This window comes from Paramisgurnus dabryanus, chromosome 5, assembly GCF_030506205.2.
Source record: "Paramisgurnus dabryanus chromosome 5, PD_genome_1.1, whole genome shotgun sequence".
Lineage (NCBI taxonomy): Eukaryota > Metazoa > Chordata > Actinopteri > Cypriniformes > Cobitidae > Paramisgurnus > Paramisgurnus dabryanus.
In genome coordinates this window covers 34,754,195-34,770,291 of record NC_133341.1, presented here as the reverse complement: position 1 = coordinate 34,770,291, position 16,097 = coordinate 34,754,195, and the positions used below count along the sequence as shown (strand labels likewise).

General features: G+C 36.1%; 1 protein-coding gene across 1 annotated transcript; it reads right to left on the bottom strand.

The window, feature by feature from the left end:
* Positions 1-1,835: 1,835 nt before the first annotated feature.
* LOC135732163 (uncharacterized) lies at positions 1,836-5,134 on the bottom strand. Its single transcript, XM_065250059.2, has 7 exons — positions 5,008-5,134; positions 4,852-4,924; positions 4,563-4,744; positions 3,837-3,991; positions 2,769-3,232; positions 2,448-2,656; positions 1,836-2,313 (listed from the first exon to the last, which is right to left on the bottom strand). The coding sequence occupies exons 2-7, from the start codon at positions 4,868-4,870 to the stop codon at positions 2,104-2,106; spliced, it is 1,239 nt and encodes a 412-aa protein (XP_065106131.1). The 5' UTR covers positions 4,871-4,924; positions 5,008-5,134; the 3' UTR covers positions 1,836-2,103.
* Between the last annotated feature and the right edge of the window lie 10,963 nt (positions 5,135-16,097).

Here is a 16,097-nt window from a genome sequence, read left to right as displayed (position 1 = left end):
TGATCCTCTTCTGTGAACGTGTTTGCATGCCACTGCACACCCTGTTCACGCACGCGTGTTCAAAACTGTTTAATTTCTATAGATCAAATGGTACATTAACACGGGACATAAGTGGTAAAAATCAAATATTTAAGCTAGGGGAGCTGGAAAATGAGCCTATTTTCAAAAAAGTGGAGTGCCCCTTAAAATGTTGTAATATGCTTATGACTTGGAAATGTTATGCTAAGTTAACTTAAATAAACCAGGCTTGATGACGTATGGCAGCTTACATATGTGACCTCTGAAGAAACAGTTCTTAAAGTATTCTCATAAGTGTTCATCAAAACAAAGAAATTCATACAGGTTTGTAACAATGAGGGGGATTTCATTTTTGGGTGAACTATATAAAGTGAGATCAAAAGCAGTTTGAGATGACACAATATATATGACTTGAAAATTCAGAAATGCAAGATTATTTAAAACAAAAACAAATGTAAAAAATGATGATCAAAGAATAAAGAGGGTATAAAAACATTAAAAGTGAATACAGAACCTATTATGAAACAGCGCGTCTATCGTAACTCCACTGAAATCTCCATGCTAAGCCAACGTGCACAATATAACATCCATCTGCAGTTTTACACATTTTTAAACGTATTACATATGAGAAATATTGATATTTTGTATAAAATAATCATTAATCCTGTTGTCTTTCAAAAATTGCGCACCCAGCGCGATTCTATGGAAAATGATACGTGGTCAGGGCAGTGTGTGAAAACAAACCCACACATATTATGATTAAAATGGAATTTTGATTTTGTGACGAAGATTCTCTGTCTGTTATTTCCCAATTGAGTACTAACCTATCCCCAACATTTTCTGCAATAACATTATAAAAAAAGAATAAAAGATTATTGTGGGAGTATTTTTATATTTTCAGAATACTTATTACTTGTATTTAATTCATCAGTTTTAAATCATTTTTCACATCAGTATTTTGTATTTTATTTTGTTACATTTCATGAGCCAGTATTTGTAGTTTGTAACAAAATAGTTTTTGATGTATTTGTGCCCACCTCTGTTTGTTATTTATGGGGGGAATCAGGGGGCGATTTTGGTATTGGTTGGCTTGTGTGTGTGTGTGGGGGGGGAGGGGGTCGTCGGTCCAGGGGAAAATTACCAGGGCGGAATTTTGTTCCCAGTCCAACCCTGATTCCGTTTCTGTTTCAAACACAGTTGCATCATTTTGAACTGAATTTAAATGATAACTTTTTTGGTTTAACTTGATGTTTTTATTTTGAAAGAACCTGATTCAGTCAAGAAGCTCAAACATATAAAATAATAAATTTTGCTCCTCAATTTAAACATATTAATTTAATGTGATTTTATTTTTCAAATTTGGGCAGGAGATTTCCAGTTCCCAGCATGCTTTGCATGGGACTGAATAATGAGAGTAAATGTAGAAATTAAGTGCTATTTTATGCATTTTAATTAAGATAAAAAAAGGAGGAGACATATTAATGTCTAGTGTTCTGTTGTGTTGCTATTTTAAAGAGTTTGTGTTATGTTGGTATTTTTTTGGGAGGTTACCATTGTGCTGAAGAATGGAGCATTTGTAACCAAATCAATCAAAAGCACCATTCACTTCCATAATATACTTCTATGGAAGTGAATTGGGCTTCTGATAGGTTTGGTTACAATATATATTATTATATTAAATATATAATATTTCTCAAAATGTCTTTTGTGTTCATCAGAACAAAGAAATTTGTACAGGTTTGTAACAACATGAAGGTGAATAAATGATGACAGGATTTTTATTTTTGGGTAAAGTATCCCTTTAAATGTTTATTGTGATCATTTTTGTGTATACAGTGAGATCAAAAGCAGTTTGAGATGACAGAATATTTATGACTTGAAGATTCAGAAACGCAAGATTATTTGAAACAAAAACAAAAGTCAAAAATAATGTTATCATGCTTTATTTGAAGAAAAAAGAGGATATATAAACTCTTAGAATGTATGTTTTAGGCATGTTTATAAGTAGGCTAATATATTTCATCTTCATCCCAGGTGATCTCTATCATGAGAAAGAAGATAAATGGGATGATGTACCCGTGTAGATCAGTTTTCAATGGCAGGTGTTTCAGGGCTTGTCACATGTTTTGGTGGGCCTAATTCCTCCAGTTGTTTCTTTACACTATCATACTCTTTAGCCCATTCCTCTTTAGAGAGAGAGGAAGGACTGACCTCCAGAAACTTGTAGGCATCTCTGGTGTTGAGTTTAAATATGGCAGATGCTTTGTTACAGCCTGCAGCAAAGCAGCCCCAAGCCTGTGGAAATAAAATATTTCAAAATTCACATAATCCTTCGGTATTAAACATGAATAATTGCTGGACTCAGTTAAGGAGCCCTCAAGCCTTACTGGAGGTACAAATAATGAGAAAAATCTAAACATAAATTTTACCACTTTAGCTGCTCTGATGGATTGTACAAATTCATCTTTCAGTTCACAAAGGTCCTCGATAAGATCTTCTCCAACAAAGGTCTTTTTTTCCAGGGAGTCCAGCATTTGAGCAACACTCTCCCAAAAGTTTTTCAGCTGAATGAGAATTGCCTGAATTTTGGTCAAGCTATTCTGAACCTCACTTAGATGGATTGGGTCGGGTATGGAACCTGTAAATAACGGATAAGTTTCAATAAGACAAATACGTTTTCTCCCTGTCTTGAGGTCTAAAGCAGGAATTGTCATACATGTACGTGTTAAACATGAAAGAAAAAGACTTACTTCGCTCAAAACTGGCTTTGGAGACCTTCATCTGCCAGTCAATGATCTGGAGTTGGAACTGCCACTCCTTGTTTTTCAGAACAGACTTATCAGCAATTAAGTTGTTCAATTCAGCTTCAAGAGCCTTCATTTTTGCAGAGTGTTCATGATCTTTTGCAGCATCATAAATGCTTTTAACAATCAGCCCGATGAAGGGAACAAGTGCAGCGAAGATGCCGAGGCCTTTACTGGTTTGGGTTATGGATCTGGAAAAACCTTGAAGCTCCTGACTTTTCGCATTTATTTTTTTCTCGACTTCAGCAAGCTCCGTGCTGGCTTTCTGGAGTTCAGCTTTCAGCTGATTCAAAGCTTCTTCATTATTCTTCAACTCCTGGTCTTTTTCTTTCATCACTTTCTCTGTATCTAATTTTTCCTTAATAACATCGCTGGTGGACGTTGCAACATCTTTGTTGTGTAAATCATACCTAAACAATGTGGAAGAAATGTTAGATTGTAAGTAATCGTATTTGATTATGTCATCAGTTACACCTTGTGGCCATACGTGTGGGCAACCTTGAGACATCCGCTACCACGTCTGTTGCACATCTTGCATTTCTGACAAGACTAATACTAGAAAGTAACATAATTGATATGGTAAAATAAATGTTCATGTTCATAATCGGCGTTCATTTACAGTAAATGCATCTTGAGGATCCAACACATGAAAACGTGCAACGTTTGTGTTTCTTATGAGGAAATTATGCACAAGTATATTAGGCATGAATTCAGAAGCTGATCACAGGTTACAGACAGCTGTCTCAGTCTTTATCTAACCATATTGCCCTTCTCTCCTTTCATAACACCTGTGAACTCTTGATTTTTGCCTGCCGACAAGGCCCTGTGGTTTTTCATGACATCAACAAAATACTACGGATAACGTCAACAAGTAATATATTCAGCTTCTTCACTGAAACCAACAATGTACTACATTGAGCTTGAAACATGTGCATACTTTTAATTGATCATTGTAGTTGCTAGAAAAATATTTCAGTTGATTGGGGTGATTTTTTGTGAGGAAAATTGTCCTACCTTTCCACAATCCTGTCCACATCTTTGATAATGTCCTTGATCCATGCTCGTGCTTTTTCTAGGTATTTGACGGCCAAAACCGGCTTATTTTTCTCCACAGCTTTCTCCAGCATGGGAAACAGCGACTGAACCAGGTTTTCACTGGTTAAAATGCACTGCGAGTACAAAACATGAGATCATGTATGAATTATTATTCAAATAGTATTATTCAAATAATGTCAATCTCCTTTCATGGTGCACTGTTAAAGAAAAGTTGGTTCAACTTAAAAAAGTAAGTTACCTGGTTGCCTTAAAATGTAGAGTTAAATTAACCTAAACATATTTTTGAGTCAACTAATATTTTTTAGTTTAACTCTTTCGTTGCCAGCGTTTAAAAAAAAGTTGAAAACCACCACCGGCATTTTTCATGTTTTTTCACCAAAGTTTAATGACTAATTCCATTTTTGTGAAGGACTTTTGATACAGATTCAGAGCGATCCTCAAAACCTACAAAGAGTTCTTACTCTCACGTGAGGCATTACTTCCAGGTTGCATAAGTTGTGGAAGTGCGCCACCTGTTGGATAATAGCATTTGCACGGAAGCGTTTTTTTTTAAATGACTAGAAATCTCATCAATGGCGGCGAAAGAGTTAATGAACTCAAAATTTTAAGGCAACCTTTTAAAGTTTAACCAAACAATGGAACATATTAAGGTAAGTTTGTTTCCAGCTGTAAATTTGTTTCCACCTTCAGCATGGTTGCATCAGAGGAGCCAAACAGAAGCTGGGTTTCCACAGCCCGAGTCCTGATGATCCTCTCAAGGGTGGGGAAGTTGGCCAGGCACAGGTAAGAGAGATTGTACAGAAGTGCAGTCTTCTGTGCAGCGGGGAGAAGCTCCTCCACGAAAGATGGGCTCCATTGTACCAAAGCTACTGGGGAAAAACACATTTATTTTTCCTAATACTGAAAAAATCACATCAGTTGCTGGTATATTGTTTGTTTATAAATCTGTTTGATGAACTCAGCTTATACTTGCCTTTACTGTCATCAGCCATCCTTAGTAGGTTTATGCAAAGATTCTCTTAAAATGTGCTGAAATCGAAACGGCCCTGTTTGATGTAAAACATATCTTAGAAAATATGTAACCGGGATGACTAAAAATAATTAAAACTATGAAGTGAAACTGGCTTACCTTTTTTTTACCAAGTGATATGAAGAACATGGTATCTGCTGCTTTTATACACACTGGCACTACCTTAGAAACACCTCAAAAAATGCAAATGACCTCCAATGAAACATGAGATTGCCTGTTCTTACTGGAATCCAGATATGTAATCATCAGTGTCAGGAAGTGGCAAGAAGGGGAACCCAAAGAGAAAAGGACGCACACACTCAAGTTTAATTACAACATGTCTCTTGTTTATTGTCTAGGGTGTAAGAATATTATAGCAAGAATATTTTTAAGATGTAAGAATGCTGTGCGGCAGACGTTAGAGATATGACTATCGAAAGATAGATTGCTGTTGAACATCACACCTAGGTGCTTGACTGTGGAAGATGGCACAACAGTGCAGGCGTCTATGGGCAACTTGTTATCTAACATATTTAGTTTAGAGCGATTCGGTTCAATAATAAGTATCTCTGTCTTATTGGAGTTTAGCATAAGGAAGTTACTTGCCATCCATATTGCTAATACAGTCTGTTAGCTTAGAAAACTGGTGGGTTTCACTAGTATGTTATGTTTCCTGATAATGTCTCCATTATATCTACATAAATAACGAGAAAAGGATAGGACCTAGAACTGATCCCTGCGGTACGCCTTATTTAACCTGATAGTGACATGACTTTTCCTCATTTACATAAACAAAGTGATAGTGGTCAGTTAAATATGATCTAAACCAGGCTAACGCCTGATCACTGATACCAACATCAGTGGTGGCTGGTCACTAGGGGGCGCTGGGGCGCCGCCCCCTTAAAGCTGGCCAGAGAGGAAAGCTACTTTAACATGTTACCAAAAAGTTAAATATATAGTGCAAATTAATACACAATAAAATCATTTAGTTGTACTATTTCACTGTTAGTCATGTTATAATTTATTTAAAACAATTAAAAATCAAAACTGAGTTCGTTGTGTGTGTGTCATGTTTGTGTGTCTGGGGCGCACCCTAATGAGTGTCTATCTAGGTCAGGAAAAAGGGTAAAACATGTGACCTGAGGCTGAGCTCTAAGTGGCTGGTTTCGGATCCGCCCTGGGGCGCAGGACTAAGCGAATCAATATTGCTTTAAATGTTTTTTACCTCCTGTGATTGGATCATTCCCAGAGTCTCATAACCGCGTTGGAGATTGCTGTGTAAACTGATAGCTACAGTACAGATCAGTGAAAGCAAGTGAAATATCTTGAGATGAAGGAAAATATGATTTTATCCTTACAAAATCACCCTATACAAGGTATTTAATTGATGAATATATAAAGGATTAAGAACATTGGACCAGATCGACCAACGGAGTCAAATGATGGCAGTCTGTGCTCCACCACTTCTGATGGCAAACGGAGTTGGCTAGCTGGATATCATGTAAGTCTTGAGTTTTATTTTTTTCACTGTTTTAAAGTCTGAATGCGTGATAGACGCACGACATGAACTTTTGTGGCGCGTTTGAGCTTGTGTTGCGTGGACATTATGAGAGCGAGAGCTCATATAATCCGGAATATTAAGTGGCTTGGTCAAGTTTGTTGTTAGTTTTGTTGTTGTACAGTGTTGTAGAGTTTAAAAAAGCACCCACGAAAAAACCACTGTTTTTAAGGAAACTTCACGAACCGTGCATATTGAGCTGATGGACTGTATGTACTCCCTGTTGTGAGGGAAAAATGTGCTTGTGCTATTGCTATAAAAGCAAAAAGAAACCTACGAGCCCGTGATTAGGCAATTTTTGTGTCTCTTTTTGTGTGTGTTCGGTCGCGTTAAACAAAAAGTCTTTGACGGAGAAAATTGAAGCAGAATAAAGAAAAATCTGAACGCCATTTTGGCAGATTGCCCATACAACTCAACATGAGAATGTAATTCCTAGTCATATCCAGTTGGTGGCAGTGTGTTGCTCAAATGACGCCCTGGTTTCTAAACATTCTCGCGATATTTTGATGTCATACACTGATTGGTCTGCGCATGGCTGCTGAAGTTAAACATTACAGGAGTGCTGCAACAAGACGCCTGTCTAAGGTTACAAAATCTAATGACAAGAGTTAATCTGCCTTCATGCGTTTATTACATAAGATGGTTTCAGATGAGTTTAGTTCCATTCAGATTTTTACATGTTTATTGATATTTTAATCGCAGTAGTGTTTTGGATTTGTTCATATTTGCCTGTTCAGGATAAGCTCGCGTGTTTTATTGCCTCCGCTGTCACTGTGAGAAAAAAACATTAATGAATCTGCTTCATGTGATGGTAAAGTGATGCACAGACTCAGTTTATCTGTTCTCTAAACAAATGAATAAACAAACACATTTGACTTGTATGCTCATCTTGTAAGTTTATGATTAGAAATGGACATGTGAACGAAAATAATTAAAACATGAAATTATGGATAATAACTGACTGTGAAGGACTCTTTACAGCGCTGTTTATCAAAAAAATGATGGAGATTGAAAAAGTCTATCGCAACCTCTGTGTGTGTGTGTGTGTGTGTGTGTGTGTGTGTGTGCGTGCGTGTGAATCATTACCTTGATATTAGTTCATTACAGATTCATAGTACATTTATTTTGTGCGTTTGATTTCAACTGTAACATTTTCAGCATTTTAGCTAAGTAGTAGCCTAATGATAATCATCACCAGGGCCGGTTCTAGATATTTGGAGGCCCTAGGCAAAATTTATGTTGAAGGCCCCTCACACCCCTATCATTTTCAGAATAATGTGATCTTCTTTGTAATAAATCATTTAAGCACTACAGTGATAAAACATGTTTTCACCCATTACTTTTCTGTTTTTTTCCAAGTTAACAAATTGATTACATTTATGAAAAAATGTATTTAGAAATTATGCAAAAATACATGTGTTAAACATTTAAGGCAGGTCAAATTTGTTGTTGTTGTAGATGCAGTAATTTATTTAAAACAACACCTTTTTGGTATAACACAGGATAAAAGTTTTGCTTTCTCCAAAGAGTCAAATTAAAAAGAAACCCTAACTGTAAAAAAATACAGATGAACACCTCCTAGAAAACTTTTTTATACAGTATAAGCTGGGTATGAAGAGGAATTCCCCTCTTACTAAACCAATATAAAGTTATCTATTAGACTATGGATATATTCATATGTATTTCAATACCTTTTTATACCTTAAATATCCATACAAATCAGCTGCCACTGGAAGTTAAACAGACAAACTACTAAGCAGAATAATAAAAAAAAATTCAATAAATATGCAACATGTTTTCATGATTTAAAATCTAAATTAAAATTTAAGAAGACTTACAAGATATAAAGACAGTTTACTTTAGGTAACTCCAGTTTTGTTTGCTGTTTGACTTTAAATACAAACTTTTTTAACTTGACTATTTTGATAGTCAGCTCCCCACGCACATGGATTTAGCAGTTATGGAGGCCCCCCTCCAAGCTTGAGGCCCTAGGCATTTGCCTACTCTGCCTATAGGTAGCGCCGGCCCTGCTCATCACCTGATAAAATGGCTATTAAGAGTACTGCATTACTACAGTAAAAGTTTGATTTTGAGTGTGTTGGCGCCTCCCCCAAATTTTTTAAGCACCAGCCGCCACTGGCCAAAATAGTTTTCTAGTCTATTGAGTAAGATTGTGTCATGTATTGTGTCATAGGTTACACTAAGGTCTAATAATATAAGAATTGAGATTTCACCACCATCGGATGTTAAAAGGAGTTCATTTGTAACTCTAAGCAGTGCTGTCTCTGTGCTATGATGGGGCCTGAAACTTTTCATACATACTATTATTCACTAAGAATGTGCATAATTGCACAAACAAATTTTGTTTTGTGTGATTAACATTTAAGCAACATGAGAGCATTAGTTGTCACTTTCTTTGTAGCTCGAAACCAATATGATGATGAAACATGTATTTCACAAGTTAATCTCTTAAGACATAACGACTGTTCACATGAATATTTGAGCAGCCCTATGAGAGCTCTTTGGTCTCAGACACAACGCCAAGGCACACACCCTCCTCCATCTGCTGTAGGTGAACTAAAAACAACTGATCACGGCTCTCAGTGATCTGTGTCGGGTTCCTGCTTTGATAATACTAATACTTTCAATTGTATATATAACAAGCAGGAACTCAGTGTGCCTAGATCTTTCTCTATTTCTGTTTTAGTACATGATAGAAAGCCTGGCTGTATCAAACCGTGTGGCAAATCAATCTAATCTGCTGCCTGTTACATATCAAACTAAGATCTCTGTTAGGGAAAAAATTTGTACTGTTAAGGTAGCACTTTTAAACATCTGTTCACTTAAAAATAAATCACTTCTAGTCAGCGACTTAATAACCACAAACAACCTGGATTTTATGCTTCTAAATGAAACATGGCTAGAAGAAAGCTACAGTGCAACAGTCCTTAATGAAACAGCCCCTCCTAACTTTACTTATATGAGTGTCTGCAGAACTGCTAGGAAAGGTGGAGGTGTAGCTGCTCTTTTTAAAGATGTCTATCAATGTAAGCAAGTGTCATTTGTGAATTACCCGTCTTTTGAATATTTAGGTATTGTGTTGAAAGGTACTCCACGCATTCTACTTATCATTATTTACAGGCCCCCAAAATACTCTTCAGCATTTGTTGAGGACTTTACAGAACTGCTATCAACGATTTCCTCAGAGTTTGACTGTTTTGCTATTGCTGGAGATTTTAACATTCACATTGATAAGCCAGAAAGCATTATGGCAAAAGATGTCACAGCTGTTTTAAATACTTTTGATCTGACTCAACATGTACATGGACCCACACACAATCGTGGACACACTCTAGATTTAATAATCAGTAAGGGTGTAAACATTTCATCAATTTTTATTAAGGATGTAGCACTGTCTGATCATTTCTGTATTTTCTTTGATATATGAATCTCTCCTACTATTGAAACTAGATCTGTGTCTGTCAAAAAGAGATGCTTAAATGAGAACACCAGTGTGCTGTTTTTGAAGGCTATATCTTTAACACCAAGCATATCTGCAGACTCTGTTGATTTTCTCCTTGATTCCTTTAATTCGAAAGTTAAGAGTGCAATCGATGAAATTGCTCCTGTAAAAGTCAGGAAGAAGAATGGCAGGCAAAAATCACCTTGCAGAAACTCAACAGCAGTGCAGAATATGAAGAGACAATGCAGAAAAGCTGAGCAGATGTGGCGGAAGACAAAACTTGTAGTCCATTATAATATCTATAAAGACAGCCTTCGTGCTTTCAGTGTGGAACTAGGCAAATCTAGACAGACTTTCTTTTCAAATATTATAAACAACAACATAAATAACACACGCACTCTTTTTGCTACTATAGAGAGACTAACAACCCCCCCAAGTCACATTCCAAGTAAAATGCTCTCAGACAGCAAATGTAGTGAGTTTGCTAATTCTTCTATGAGAAAATCAATAATATCAGAAAGGTGATCAGCACATCCTTGAGCTGCGCCGGGGTCAGACAAGTCAGACCACAACAACAGAAAGTAGCTACGATGTCTGATTTCGAAGCATTTGATGGTAAAATTTTGGAAGAAACGGTACAGCATCTTAAAACATCAACCTTGACACACTCCCAACATCTTTTTTCAGAAGTGTCTTTAACTGTTTAGAAGCAGATCTCCTAGAAGTGGTAAATTCATCACTTATCTCAGAGACTTTTTTAAAACTGCAGTTGTTAAGCCCCTCCTGAAAAAGAGCAACCTGGATAACACTGTGTTGAGCAACTACAGACCAATCTCAAATCTTCCTTTCATATGCAAGATCATTGAAAAAGTTGTTTTCAATCAGCTGAACAAATTCTTAATTTCTAATGGTTACTTTGACATTTTTCAATCTGGTTTCCGACCGCACCACAGTACAGAGACAGCGCTCATAAAGATAATAAATGATATTCGCCTCAATACAGACACAGGCAAACTATCAGTGCTGGTGCTACTCGACCTCAGTGCTGCTTTTGACACTGTCGATCACAACATACTTCTTGACAGGCTGGAAAACTGGGTCAGGCTTTCTGGGATGGTCCTAAAATGGTTCAGGTCATATTTAGAAGGGAGAGGTTATTATGTAAGTATAGGTGGCCATAAATCTGAGTGGACATCCATGACATGCGGAGTCCCGCAAGGCTCAATTCTTGCGCCACTCCTGTTCAACCTGTATATGCTCCCACTAAGCCAAATAATGAGAGAGAACCAAATTGCTGATCACAGTTATGCAGACGACACTCAGATCTACTTAGCTCTATCCCCTAATGACTACAGCCCCATTGACTCCCTGTGCAAATGCATTGATGAAGTTAACAGTTGGATGTGCCAAAACTTTCTTCAGTTAAACAAAGAGAAATCTGAAGTCATTGCGTTTGGAAACAAAGATGAAGTTCTCAAGGTGAATGCATACCTTGACGCTAGTGGTCAAACACCTAAAAATCAAGTCAGGAATCTTGGTGTGATTCTGGAATCTGACCTTAGTTTCAGTAGTCATGTCAAAACAATAACTAAATCAGCATACTATCATCTCAAAACTCTCTCAAGAATTAGATGCTTTGTTACCAGACAAGACTTAGAGAAACCTGTGCATGCTTTCATCACCAGCAGGGTGGATTATTGTAATGGCCTCCTCACTGGCCTCCCCAAAAAGACCATTAGACAGCTCCAGCTCATCCAGAACGCTGCTGCCAGGACTCTGAGCAGAACCAAAATATATGAACACATCACACCAGTCCTCAGGTCTCTACACTGGCTACCAGTTACATTTAGGATTGGTTTTAAAGTATTATTAATGGTATATAAATCACTCAGTGGACTAGGACCTCAATACATTGCTGATATGCTCATTGAATATAAACCCAACAGATCACTCAGATCATTAGGATCACATAAGCTAGAAATACCAAGGGTTCACTCAAAGCAAGGAGAGTCAGCTTTTAGCTATTATGCCAGTCGGAGTTGGAACCAGCTTCCAGAGAAGATCAGATGTGCTCCAACAGTAGTCACATTCAAATCCAGACTCAAAACACATCTGTTTAGCTATGCATTTACTGAATGAGCACTATGCTGCGTCCGAACTGATTGCACTATATTTTATATGCACTATTTTAATTCTTTTTATTTCTCTTGTATTTATCCTTATTTTTAAAATGTTTTATACTTTTATTCCTGTTTTATTCTTTTTCACACATTTAAACAATTTTTATTAATATCACATTTATTTTCTTTTAATTGATATTTAAAATGTATGTATCTTTGATTTTTTGTTTTCTTATTTCTATGTAAAGCACTTTGAATGACTTCTGTGTATGAAATGTGCTATACAAATAAACTTGCCTTGCCTTGCAATAACATTGTCATTTCTACGGAATTTTTTTACAGTGTTACTTTCAATCAAATGTTATCTTTAATAAATACTTAATTCCAGTTACAGTAATTGTCAGACACGTACCCCTCAGTTTTTTTTAGCCAAATGGATTTTGCCTGCAACCTCCTAATCAAAGACGCCCATTAATCTGACTTTTTATTTGTTTAATATGCACAATATTATCAGTTATGTGCTGCATCCTTGTCACTTTTCAGAGATTTTCGCCATGTTGATAGGTGACTATAGTGTTATACAGTATATATATTTTTGATCGAATACATTCCTGTAATGGCAAATTTAAATTTTCAGCATTCAGTCTTCAGAGTCAGACGATCCTTCAGAAATCAGTCTAATATGCTAATTTGATGCTCAGGTAACATTTCTTATTATTATCATCATCATCAATGTGTGCATCTTAAGACACATAACACTGTATAAATGAAATAATATTGATTCATCTTTGTTAAAGCTGCATTTTGTTGTTTGATTAACATTAAGCAACATGACAGCATTAGGTGTCACTTGAAGTTGTAGCTCGAAACCAATATGATGTTGAAACATGTATTTCACAAGTCGTTTCCTTAAGATATAACAGCTGTTTTCATGAGAATATTTGTCAATATACATATTTCTTTGGAACTGAACCCATGACAACTTGAGCTACAAACACCCCCGTCTGTCAAAATGCAGATATTTTCACGTCATTTTTAAATTTCTACCAGTTTTCCCACAGAAATCTGCATACACCGATAAAAGTGGTCGCCTGGGGCCCCATTCTCAGTTTTTGGAACTGTTACTCTTTAAGCATTACCAATTTGATGTGAATGCGTTGTGTGAGAAGTACTATCAATAAATGGTTCATTTTCAGCAGATTTGGTGCCTTTTGAGTACTGAAAAAGAAACAGATGGTAAAAGTGAGCTATCATTTCTATTTACAATGTATATGAAATACTGTACTTCTTAAGTTACCGTTTTCTTCCAGACATTTTGTCACTTTTTCTCATTTAGGGCTATGAACATGCATGCAAAGTTAGGATACACTGATGTGTTTTAAAGTGTTTTTTTTTAGCACAAATACTGATTTTTGTTACGATTTTGATGTTCGCGGGTCAATTTGACCCATATTTGTTTGTTCCAAGGCAACTGTATAGACACAAATTAAATACATTTATTGCGTATATGTTGGTGTTTTACTACCCTGGAAAGGGAAAAGTGAGCTTTTCAACACTATTTTCAGTACTGATAAAGACTTCCTCAGACACAGAAAAGTAAATGTGAACTATCATTTCTATTTTCAATGTATATGAAATACTATGTAAAGCAGATTAATTCAGACCCACAGAAAATCCAAAGGGGAATACAAGTGATGCCAGCTGTGCCCTACAAAACATGACACCAAATAAGCACTATTTGTGTAAAATGCAAGAAGTCAGAAAGCACATGCATTTTTTTTTTTGCATATCATGTAAACAGTGATTTCTTGAGCCTCAAGAACAAAAGATGAGCCTATTTAGAAAAAGAAAAGTGTATCGTAAAATGTTAAATGTTGCAACAGTTTTTGTGCAACTTTTAATAAAACTAACATGTTAAAAATTGTGGTTAAATGCATTTTTTAAAATCAAACTTTTTAATTTTAAGTGTTTGGTGTGACAAAGACTGATACTAAAATGGTCCTACTAATACCTAATTCCTTCTTGTTTTTCATAATGTGATATTTAAGGAATTGCATTGAATCCAATGCAGATCAATTTGACCTGCGAACATCAAAATCGTCACAAAAATCGAACACAATACAAGGGTTAAATCCTTTAGATTGTATTCATAAGCATGATTAACACTCAAGATGTCTTTTGTTGTGCTTATTTAAGCGTAAATTATTTGAGTGTGCATCCCGTGCTGGGATTCTACCCAGTGTTTATCTGCATAAATTGCTGTTTAAGATCTGGTTTTGTTACACTGCATTTTGGTGAAACAGTATGAAATAGTTTTTCTTTCATTTATTTTCTTCTTTATGTGCCATTTTGACTGTTGCAAGGATAGATGACGCTATGGGATCCGGTAAAACCTTTCAATGGAATTCACTAAAAAAAGGTGTTACAATGGGTTTGGTTAACACAAAGGTTTGAGGCAACAATGTAAAACATGTTTTTAAAGGTATTGCACGAACAAACGTTTGGTTTTTATAACCACAACATGAACTAACATGAATATATTTTTTAATTTGTGAATTACAGTAAGCTTTAAAACATGAAATATTTGTTGCTGATTTTTCCCCCAAAGATATGGCGAGCTGTATGTATCTGTTACACAAAGTTTTTATTCATTTTTTTTTTCATTTATTTTGGGTTTTAATTTATTATCCAAAGTAAAAAATCCATAATTTTCTCTTCATAAACAAACAAACAAAGGCCTTCACAACTTTTAATTTATGCCTCTGAGAGTGAGAAAAGATGACATTAAACCATTAAACCTGGAATGCAAATTGTTTTCAGTGGGCATCTTGGTATGTGTGTTTTTGTTTTTGTACAAACCTGGGGACTGGGACAGACATTCAAAAACATTTAACTTGTTCCTCTGCATAAATGCCAGAGTAGATTTTGAGCAGTGTTTTGGGTTGTTGTCTTGTACATGGTGCAGACCCCGAAGCCGCCGCCACGCGCCGCCATTTGCGCCGCTATTTGCGCCATTTCAAATTTCAGCCAACCAATAATTTCCTAAGCCAAATTGAGACGCCATCTGATAAAGTTTGGCTGAGCCGGCTAGAATTATTTGCATCAAATAATAATTCTATTACATAGATACATACACACACGGAACATATAAACAATACACGAGAGCACGGTCTTGTGCTCGTTGCTACGATACACACAGGCTGTTTCTCAATCCAAAAGTTGCAGCCTTTGCTCGCATGTGCAGGCTGCATACGTCATCAAGCCTGGTTTATTTAAGTTAACTTAGCATTACATTCGCAAGCAATATGCATATTACAACAATTTACGATTAACTAAGAATAAGAATAAACTTTATAATTGTTAATATTTTGAAAAATATAAACCTCGAGTCCGGAGGCTGCAGTCTGCGGATTGGGAAACGGCCAGAGGCTCACAGTGAATTTGACCAATTAAATTGCTCATTTTCCGTACCGAAGAAGCGATGCATTTTTTTCTCGCACTGAGGTGAAATGGCGAAAAGAAGCAAGCAAAGTAATTTTGATCTCACTTTCCTATTTCCTACTTACTTTTTTTTTTTTTACTTAGACCTACCCAGACTTTTGTTAAATCTTCAGGGCATGGTTGCACAAAACACCTGAATCAAAGATTGATGTTATGAACCAAATATTCTGGAACGGAGAGATTTATAGCACTGAACGTGATATATGCAGTAACAAACTACCGTTTCCACATTGCTAATGACGCATGCTTCAGTGTACATTGAAGTGAAATGTGCAAAACTTTGTGCAAAATAATACTGATAACAGCGTGTGTTTATATTACAGTTTTTCTCAGTCGTTTGGTGCATTTCCCAAATCACTATTTACATTTGCACAAAAGTTAGTTCAACCTCCACACAACATTTAGTCTTTTTTTCCGAAAATGTCTCCTAAATTGAACAATTTCTGAAATTATGTGGCCAGACAGAGAGGAATATCTGGATGTGCATGAATGATTACAGTACTATGTATTTTGTATGTTCAATTCCAATATGTACTGCAATATTGTTTACAGTTGTGCACAGCTCTAC

Coding starts and splice junctions, on each gene's coding strand:
- LOC135732163 (XM_065250059.2), bottom strand. Junction 3,992..4,562: donor CTGATGCAACCATGCTGAAG/GTGGAAACAAAT, acceptor TTGTACTCGCAG/TGCATTTTAACCAGTGAAAA. Junction 3,233..3,836: donor GTGGACAGGATTGTGGAAAG/GTAGGACAATTT, acceptor CACATTGTTTAG/GTATGATTTACACAACAAAG.